The sequence below is a fragment of the Chenopodium quinoa genome, unplaced genomic scaffold (genome assembly GCF_001683475.1).
Source record: "Chenopodium quinoa cultivar QQ74 unplaced genomic scaffold, ASM168347v1, whole genome shotgun sequence".
Classification (NCBI taxonomy): Eukaryota; Viridiplantae; Streptophyta; class Magnoliopsida; order Caryophyllales; family Amaranthaceae; genus Chenopodium; species Chenopodium quinoa.
Genome location: NW_018745003.1, coordinates 1,344,280 through 1,354,710, shown reverse-complemented (window position 1 = coordinate 1,354,710; position 10,431 = coordinate 1,344,280). Strand labels below are relative to the sequence as shown.

General features: G+C 34.1%; 1 protein-coding gene and 1 non-coding gene across 2 annotated transcripts; one reads left to right on the top strand and one right to left on the bottom strand.

The window, feature by feature from the left end:
* Window positions 1–4,392: 4,392 nt before the first annotated feature.
* LOC110707780 (pentatricopeptide repeat-containing protein At5g25630-like) lies at window positions 4,393–8,799 on the bottom strand. The gene is made up of 4 exons (XM_021885828.1): window positions 8,676–8,799; window positions 7,062–7,316; window positions 6,043–6,930; window positions 4,393–5,350 (listed from the first exon to the last, which is right to left on the bottom strand). The coding sequence occupies exons 2-4, from the start codon at window positions 7,122–7,124 to the stop codon at window positions 4,496–4,498; spliced, it is 1,806 nt and encodes a 601-aa protein (XP_021741520.1). The 5' UTR covers window positions 7,125–7,316; window positions 8,676–8,799; the 3' UTR covers window positions 4,393–4,495.
* Window positions 8,800–8,985: 186 nt separating this feature from the next.
* TRNAA-AGC lies at window positions 8,986–9,058 on the top strand. The gene has a single exon. It is a non-coding gene; the product is annotated as a tRNA-Ala (tRNA).
* The last annotated feature ends 1,373 nt before the right edge of the window (window positions 9,059–10,431 follow it).

The window sequence follows — 10,431 nt, the reverse complement described above, 5'->3', positions numbered from 1 at the left end:
GCTTGAATTGAAAGTTTACATTAGCAAGGATGGTTGAGTTGGAGGTGTTACGTTGTGATGTTTGATTAGCATTGTAGCTTGGTCATGGAATAAAAGAGTTATGAGTTGCTCAATCACAATGTTTGCGGTACTTTTGTGAACCTAAATACAATGAATAGCAGTAACATTGTGGCATCAAGAAGCTCATGGCAGCCGTTCACAGCTTGGTTTGACAAAATTCATGTGTAAATTTATTTCAAGGGAAAATCTTTGTTGTATCTCTTTTTTCGTTTGAAATAAAGAATATCACGAGGTTCCACATCCTGGTGATGGAGTGTTTAATTTGTTGATTACTAGTTAAAACTGAAAAAAAGTTGGAACGGAAGAGTATATTGTTCCACAACAAGAAAGCATCATCATAGTCCTCAAGAGTTGACCTCACAATTAGATCTAAGGTATTGGATAGCCAAGAAACCAACATAGAGTGCACAGCCACCGAAACCTCTAGTTTCTCCAAATCAGTCAATTTTGCAACCGTGCCATCAATAAAGCCAAATTTTCGCTTAGCTTTCAAAGTCGTTCTCATAGCCCTAGCCCATTCATCATAGTTCTCACCCCGTAATTGAATCGGAGTGATTATATTTCCCAGCCCATCACTGGAGCCAAGGTGGTAGGTCAAATCAACCTTCGTCTTGCCTCCATCACTTCCTGTCATCACTCAGAGATACGCACACAGGAAGGGAAAAAAAAAATATATGAACTCTCGCAAAAAACGTCACAGTAATACACGATGTATATGAAAAACAACGTTGAAAAAAATTTTGGATCTCATTCAGGCTCTTGATACCATGTTAATTTAATCTCAAAGTGTTTCACTGTATTTCTCATTCAATGTTCACAGCCATGTACAAAATATATAGACTAGGTATACTTGGAGGGCAAGGTCAATGCAAAATATTCTATGCTATCTTTTCACAATATTCACTGTTATCATATCTCCCAAAATATATCCTAATACGTTGGTTCTTCAACCGCCGGTACTAATCTCTGTCCTGCACCTGGTTCTCCCATTGCCGCAGCTTCTTCGCCTCCCCCCGACATCACCGCTACTTAAGCTCCCACTTGTTCGCCTTCTCGCACCACCATTTCTGATGCTAATCACACCACCATTAATTCCTTCACTCCCATCACTAATTCCAACACCACCACAACCACCATCGTTAATCATTGTGATAAACATTTTCTTTAAAAAATAATTGAGTTTACACCTCGTGATATTTTGTTTTACGGCTTGATTTGGCATTTTTATCATCTTACATTGATGATGGGTATATATATTCCCCTCTCTAGACTGCTTCCTCTTATTGCCATGGTGGAACATCGATAAACTCTATTTACTGTTTCTAGGTCTATCGATCTCTCAGATAGACGGTGTCTGAAGTCGCTCAAACTAGCTCAGCTATCAGCGTTTACCTATTACATGCAATTCGAAGAGTTCCCCTAGGGCTTTTAGCAGATTTTAACCATGTGGGAAAAATTTAATTTCAGAAAGATCAAATAATAAAGAAATTTATATACAATTAATTTAGGGTCGTAATTAGGGCTCTTGATACCATGATAAATTATAATCACAATATTTCTCTGTAATTCTCATATCACTTTCGGCCACAATACAAAGTTATATATATACAATCATTTAACCTAGCCTTGGAAAATAAGGTCAAAGATTCTAATATATCCTAACTACCTAAATGATAGCTAGAATATCTCTTCACAGAATAATATTCACCTAAAGATAAATACACAAATATATTACTAATATCCCAAATATCAATAATATCCCAATATTATATAAAGCATTCAGTGAATGTAATTTGTAATGTCATACATAATTCATGTAATTTGTAATATCATGTAATATATTTCAATTCATGTACTCCCTTTGATTATTTTTATCTACAACATTGGAATAGTTTATATCTCACAAATAATATCACAATGTTGCAAATAAAAAATAATTGGAAGTAGCATTTTATATTTACGGATAGAATTTTTTTTTTCACAATAATACTTTTCGTTTTCGTTAATATACTTAAATTGAAACATATTAGGCCAGTTCATGGTGTTTGCAATAACATTTTTGTTATGATACTTATACGGGTAAATATGCTTATATTCATTGCTCTAATTGTGAATTTGTGATGGTTGAACATCAATTAGGGTTTTATATTCATTGCTCTATTTATAACACAGATAGACACTGCTTAATATCACGGCTTACATTGTACATGCAATTTGAAGAGTTCCATTCGGGTTTTTGGTTTTAAACGCAATTTTTTGGATCGGAGTCGACATAATTTTGATGTCCAAAATTTTAGTCATATGGGACAAATTTAATCTCAGAAACAGAACCCAGTTGATTGTGTTCTCCACAAATATGTCAATCATGATTCTCCTTCAGATTAATATTTCCCTCACTTTTATTGGCCTAGTTGAAATTTTACCTTATTTTCTGTGATGAATAGTTTCTCATTATCGGTTTAATTTTGTTTAATTTGGATTCTTTTGGTGGAATTTTAAATATATTACCACCCGGAATTGGCTGGCAGTTGTATATTTTGATTAAAAATCAATATTATAGTACGAAGTATTAAGTTTTTTCTTTAGAAAATATCGGTTATTACGATGATGATTTATTATTATTATTATTATTATTATTATTATTATTATTATTATTATTATTATTATTATTATTATTATTATTATTATTATTATTATTATTGGTACACCCAAGGTTTGGACTTTTATCAATGGTACATTTACTTAAGTATTGATTATCACTGGTACACCCATGATTTCATGTAATTAACTACAGTAACTATTCTGTTAATCAAACGTTAGTCCTAGGTTATTAAATCGATTTTTTACTTAAATGACTCAAGGTCTATATGCATAAGCAAATATAGGGTTCAATATAACTATTGTCAAACTACGTAACCAATCTTCAAATTCTATAATTAAATCCATCAGGTTGCAAGTATCTGAATCCACTTCAATATCAACATTATGCAACTTATATTGAAATCTCAATATCATGTTACTCATTCTGTAAAATTAGGTTAAATACCACAATTTAATCCAATCAACAATGAATCAAAATCGCTTAAAAAGAGCATGCAATACGTAATAACACATAATTTGACCTAGGTTTACCTATCACTGATAAACTTAGCAATGTCAACTCAAACACACCGAAATCAAATTATAAATGAAACAAAGACAAAATAAAGTAAGAAATCATAACCATATGCAAATCGTGCATAATTCAAACCATAATCCACTAACAATTGTACATGAAAATCATAGTTCATCCATTTAAACAAAAATCCATCCATTACCAAAAAGCAAACAATTGTAAGCGAAATTCACAATATTGAAAGCTCAGATCAACAAAGAAGTGATAAATTTCTAGGAATTTTGCTTCAATCGCGGTCAATTAGGGTTCCCCACTTTCGTCAAAACTGGGAGAAAGTGACACAGAAGAAGAAGATGAACGATCTCTTCTGTTTTTAATTTGGGTAGTTGGAGTTTGGAGGGAGAGTTAATGACTGGGAGAGGCATTTTAGTCATTGTATTTTAAGTCAAAAATTAAGTCAATAACCTAGGATTAACGTTTGATTAACCATAATAGTTACTGTAGTTAATTACATGAAACCATGGTGTACCGATGATAATCAATACTTAAGTAAGTGTACCATTGATAAAAGTCCAAACCTTGGGTGTACCAATGATAATTTCCTTTATTATTATTATTATTATTATTATTATTATTATTATTATTATTATTATTATTATTATTATTATTATTATTATTATTATTATTATTATTATTATTATTATTATTATTATCCAAGTTATACAAGTTTAGAGACCAATAGGACATGCCCTTGATATATTGATGGTTAAGAGGTTTTCTTCATTGATTTCAACTTTCAAGGCACAATCAACAATATGTAGGGGGCGTTTGGAGGGGGTGTTTGGTTAGAACAATGGAAACAAAGTGAAAACGAAAACAAATAAGAGAGGGGAAAGAAATCATATAACTATTACCTTTTCATTTGTTTGGTTTAACTATGAAAAGAAATCAATTTGTGTTTGAGGGGGATAAGGGTATTTGTTACCTTAGGTTTTAAAGTGGTAACAAATAGGTGGAATCCCTTACCCTTAGGTAAAGGTAATTGTTACCAAATCTCTCAACCAAATATTCAATAACGATAATGGTTTAACCGAATTCGTTTTCAACCTATAAAGTACACTAACCAAACATGCTCGTAGTATGTGAAATGAACGAGAAATGCTTTCTAAGGAATTGGATGATAGAATAGCCAACTTCTTTTGTATTTGCTAATGAAAAAAAAAAAAATCTTTACTAAATTTCTGAGTAAAATTTGTTCCAAGGTTTCCGAGAGCTCAAGTATTGTTTTGAATTATCATCTCTGGCCATCAATTTACATATCTAGATCATTGCTTTACATGAATTTACAAGTTGCCTTGATATATGAATCTCACAGAGAAACTGCTTACGACATACAAAGTAAGTTCTCACACCAATTCCATACTGTCGAACAAAAGATCTCAAGTTTCTGCCTGCTGATACATTCCTTACCCATTTTCTCCTACTTGTTGCTTTCTTTTGATCGGTTACAAAGAAACCAGTTGCCTGGGGTACATGAAAGTTACCTCCAGTATCTTGTGTTTGATATATTCTCTCCAAACTTTCAGCAGGCTTCTCGATTCCTTGGTCCTTTTTCATTGTATGTTTGTCGTGTGTTAGGACATTCATTACTCTTTTGGCCTCATTTACTAAACCAATTGAATGCCAAGCATCTGCAACAAGTCTGACGGTACTGTCTTTAGGATAGATGCCACTGTCATCCATGGTTTGGAGCAAATCCTCTGCCTTCCAAGGCTGCTTGGCTTCTCCAAAACCCCATATCAAAGTTTCGTAAGTTTTCAGATTTGGTGAAACCCCCATCTCTTTCATCTTCTCATACACTCTCATTGCATATTCCATCTTTCCTACACTGCACCAACCACTGATCACAGTAGTGAATATCACGACATTTGGATATACACTTGATTCACTCATAGACGTCAAGAGTGCTTCTGCTTTATCAGGCTCACCTGCACGGACATAGCCTTTGGCAAGAATGCTGTACGCATGGATATCAGGTTGTATGCCGGCCTTTGACATCTCATCAAACATATCCTGGCATTTTGACATTAGTCCTGCTGAACTCCATGCATTCATTATGGTGCTAAACGTTACCACATCTGGCTTGATCCCGAAATCTTCCATCAAATGTAATACCTGTCAGAAGCAACAGGCTCATAGCGTAAGCAAACATAAGATAGAAAACCATATACTTAAATGATACTCTGCTCCTTTCATCCCTCTATCAAGTTAACATCTTCCATTTGGGATTTCCTGCTCAAACGACACCTTCTATTCGGGATATCCATCAATTTAAGTGACATTCTCCATTTTGGGAAATCCCATAATTAACTCAATATAATTGTTTAGTCAATTTTTCTTTCTAATTTTTTTCTCAAAAGTTAGCCTAGCAAAATTGCTTTCACTTTCTCTCTACTTTTTCATTTTTCTTAATCTCCTAACAATAAGTACAAGTGACCTATCATGTGGACCGAGAGACTACTTAATTTTGGGCACAACAGATGCTCAACTTAGGAAAATTGAGGAGGTGCACTTGGTGCTAGATGCACCAAGGTGTATAATGGATGCTCTGACTCACTAGTATGCCTGGAAAGTTGTTTTGACCAAGCAATATTATGCAAAAACAAATTCTCTAAATCTAAAAACATGCTCCCTTTTTCATAATTGTCTAATGAAAGAAACCCTTCTAGTATAATACCAAAATAATAGATTCAGATAAGCTATTCTCTAATTCTTGATGCAGAGCATGGACAGGACGTGTGACATGAAGCCTTCACCAAATTAACATGTGTAATAGAAGGCGCTCGTGAAAAAACCAAATAGCTTACCTCGTCAACACCATCAGTGTCCATGGAGTCTAAAAATCCTTTTATCAGGGTATTAAACACAATAAGATTGGGAACCACTCCCAGATCTTTCATCCGATAGAGAAATCGTAATGCATCAGCCATATTTCCTTCAGTACAATACCCACTGATGATGATACCACATGTTCGTTCATTGGGCTGAATTTTGTTCTTCTGCATTTCATGTATCATTGCTTCAGCTTTATGAGTCTCTCCATTCTGTGCATAAGCCCTCACTAATGTGTTGTAGGTGACAACATCAGGTTGCAGACCCGTGGCTACCATTTTATATACTGTATTCCATGCTTCATTTATGCTTATTTTGCACCATGCTCGAACTAGAATATTGTAAGTCATGTCATTTGGTTTGACATTTTCTTCTTCTGACATCAGCTCTAGTAACTTCAATGATTCTTCAGGCTTCCCAGCTAGGCCATATCCCTTTATCAATGTATTGAAAGTACTGATAGTTGGTTTACAGCCATTTTGCTTCATCTTGTAGAATATTCTCATCGCTCCTTTCATGTCACCTGCTTCACAATAAGCATTTATGGCAGCATTGAAGAATATAGAGTCAGGTTTCAATCCCTTGTCCACAACCGTAGAGATGAGAGAAGGAATTGATTTGATCTTCTTCTGAGCAGTAAGGGCAGCTAAGAGTGTAGTGTATGTCACAAGAGTTGGCTTGTGTCCCTCTTCCGTTAAGCTTTCAAAGATGGCAAAAACTTCCTCAGGTTTCTTCCTTTTCACTAACTTGGTCATCAGTTTTGTTCTAGAGAGAACTGCATGACAACCGCGGTTTTCCAAGCAGACAATGCAGCAGTTCCCAGAAGGAAACTCATTTGAAGCAGATGTTGGATACACTTTATCCTGAAAAAGTATTGACAAAAATATCTAAAATCAGCTTTCTCACTGCTGGTTTTCATGACAGGCATTGCAGATGAAGAATTAATTGCAGTCTATCTCAAGGAGCGGGAAAGAAAAAGCAATAGCAGCAATACCACAGCTGGTGAAGCTCGAACCCATTTCTCCCTTGAATTTGTTTGTCCTTTCCGTTTTTCCATGCAGAGGTTTGTGCCACTTCCTTGGATAACAATTGACCGCTTCTTTCACCTTCAGAGCAAGAAATCCGACTTCAGAGCCTTAGCAGAACATGACTATAAACCACCATTCATGCACCCTGGCCAAATTATTGAAGTGGAGAAATCATAGGCCATATTTCCAAGGAGAGTCAACAAGCTGCCTCCATTACGGTCCTACACAAAAAGATGGTGCATTCATCATTTGGTTAATACTTGATCACAAATTTGTTTGAGGGTCAGTCTGGTCTGTAAACTGATTATCAGCGAAGCAAAAACAACAGTGAAATCTCCATATCGTGTTGTCTTTAAGCATAAGACTTTCACTAACTTCATGAGGTTCACAGATTAGCAATATGTTCCTTTACTTAAACTCAAATGCTCAAAGTGAGACTATGGACCTAGAAGAACCTGCATACCGCGTCAAAAAAGGCTGGAATCTATCAAAAAAGAAAAGACACCTATGGGATTTCAGAACCCTCAACAACTTACTGAACCATCCTTCAAGTTCACAAGAGAAACAAAAAAAATAAAATCTATGAAATACTGATTACTACTGCTGCTGAATTGCTAACTATCCAAGATAAGCACACTTGGTCAGAAACCTTCGAGTTTTTGAAGTTAATGTTGTATCAGGATTCTAATTGCCAACTAGCCAAGGTAAAAGATAAGAACTAAATTTACTACATCATTATTTTTGCATAAAAAATGAATAAAATTGAATTCAGTCTCAAAGTATTCTATTGGCAAAGCCTACCAAGATAATGTTCTTTCTCCATGTTATCAATTACCTTTTCTAAGCAATTTATTCAACTCTTTGGCATCAGTTTTAGTACAGGATTAAACATCAATTACAATCATCATACAATATATATCTCAAGCAGCTACTCCAAGAGAAAGGCATACTAGTTTCAATCCACAGACCCATGTTAAATTCAACCACTGTGTGCTATAACAATTTCAGCAATATGGTCAGTTGGTCACATTATCATAAAGAAGACTAAGAACTAAAACTAAATTCTACTTACTCATCCGGAATTAGTTGTCACATTGTAACAAAGTTTTCACGACGATTTTAGAACTAGACCCTTTAATTTTAGAATAGCTGGATTATTTTTATCAACTCCCCTGCCCCCATCACTTAATTAAAGTAGCTGAGCATATTCGCAAATCTAATCATAAACCAAATCTATATTACGGAGTAATATTTTAGTAACCAGTAATTCAGGTGACAATTTTTTCCGAACATCTTATAATTAGTTACTATTTATTCCGAACATAAAGAGTATTAGAGGCCGAAACATGTTCAAAACACTAAAACAGAATCAAGAAGAACCCCAAAATTTCTGATAAATTGGACAAGAATGATGAAATTCCATCTTACAGCAGGCCATAATAAAATCAGTGAAATTAGTAATATGATAATAATTTGAATATAATCAAGAAACATTAAATAGGGTGAAATGGAGTAAGATAAACAGGAAGAAAGCAGAATAAAGCATACATTAAAATAAATTAGTGGGTGAAAATAAGTACCTTAATTGGGTGGTAAAAGATAGTTGGGGAGGAGAGAGAAAAAGAGGAAAGTTTGGGGAAGATTATAAGTAGATTTTAGGGAGTGAGTTATGTGTTGTGACATGCAATAAGAAATCTTATCCACAAATAATAGGTGAAATTAGTTATTGGTTGAGTGAATTTCTACTGGCTGATATTCAAGGATGTTGGGGAGTATTTTTGAGGCACCCAAGTACCCAACTAGCCCACTAGCTTGCGTGCTCAAGCAGAACAAATACATACGAATATTTTAAAAGTACTTATTGTAACGTCAATGACAGTACATATTGATGGGGATGTAGCTCAGATGGTAGAGCGCTCGCTTAGCATGCGAGAGGTACGGGGATCGATACCCCGCATCTCCACTTTAACATCATTTTTTACTATGGCATGTTGATCAATTGAATTAATTACATAGCAATGTTAATATTTGTTGGTGTATTGCTTCAAAATAATTAGTGCTTATTGTTTCGTTAGTGGCAGAGGACAGTTTTGCAATGGCTACAATAAACCACCATAAAAATGAAATCTACACCCTTGATTATCATCATTATGTAAATTAGGATCGTTGATTTAAATTGACCATAAAAATACCTAAAAAAATTTATTTAATTGTTTTCCTTAATCCTCTATACAGTAAACTACTCCATGGATGATTTTCTCCAAACAAAGTCCAAAGTATGAATAACAAAATAATCCACTTAATTAACATGAAATCCATCAATTAGCTAGTGCAAGGGTGAAAGGAAGAGTTATGGAGAGCAATAATTAAATAATTATGAACTGTAAATATCCATGTAGATCGTATAAAACTATCCAATGTACAAAATTGTATTCCTTTTTTCAAGGTTAGTTACCAATTTTCCATTGATTGTAATTGGTTATACTTTAATCTAATCCAATCCATGATAATTGCTCCTCCATATACCTATTAAGATGACTAGATGAGATTTAGGCTGAAGGTTGAATGCTTGGAACTGCATCAATGGCAGCGACAAGCAGTTATGTTTTCAGTCTTTTTTTTTTTTTTCTTTATAATAAATAAATTTAAAATTATTTATAATTTAGAAGTCAAATGTATGGATGGACAAACTTAATCATTAATATTTTAACCGTTGAGATTGAAAGTAGTTACAATGGATACATTTTTTATGTAGCCATTGAATAGTCTTAATCTTAGGAGTCAATTGAATTTAGTTTTTTTTTTTTTTTTTTTTAAACAAATATTGAATTTAGTTGATAATAAGAGTTGTTAGTGAATAAATAGTGATAGTAGATGTTTTAAAAAAAAAGGAATAATTGACAGGAATAATCCCAACTTTGCTCGATTCGTCCAAAATAATTCCAATTTTTTATTACTTTTTAATATTCCGAACTTTAATATGAATTTGCTTAAAATGGTCCCAACCGGTTATAAAACTTGTTATAACAAGTCACCCGACGCGTGTCATGACTTGATTAGTCAAAAATATAAAATAAAAAAATTTAAATTAAAAAAATCAACTAAAAAGTAAAAAAAAAAAAAAAAAAAAAAAAAACATTTACAAAATAATTAATTAAGAAAAAAAAATTTAATTTAAAATAAAAAAAAACCTCCACTAGCCCACCACGGAAGCACCGCCGCCCCCAGCGCCTGACCCCTACCTCAGCTGCCGGCGCCTAGCTGGCGGATACCGCCAGCGCGTTTCCCCATCACCGCCGGCGAAGATCACCTCACCAACCCTCCCCCCTCCCCACG

Excerpts from the sequence above, each read along its gene's own strand:
- LOC110707780 (XM_021885828.1), bottom strand. The coding sequence starts at position 7,124 with ATGGAAAAACGGAAAGGACAAACAAATTCAAGGGAGAAATGGGTTCGA. Across the intron at positions 6,931-7,061 it reads TTCGAGCTTCACCAGCTGTG|GATAAAGTGTATCCAACATC; the intron begins GTATTGCTGCTA and ends ATACTTTTTCAG. Across the intron at positions 5,351-6,042 it reads ACACTGATGGTGTTGACGAG|GTATTACATTTGATGGAAGA; the intron begins GTAAGCTATTTG and ends TGCTTCTGACAG.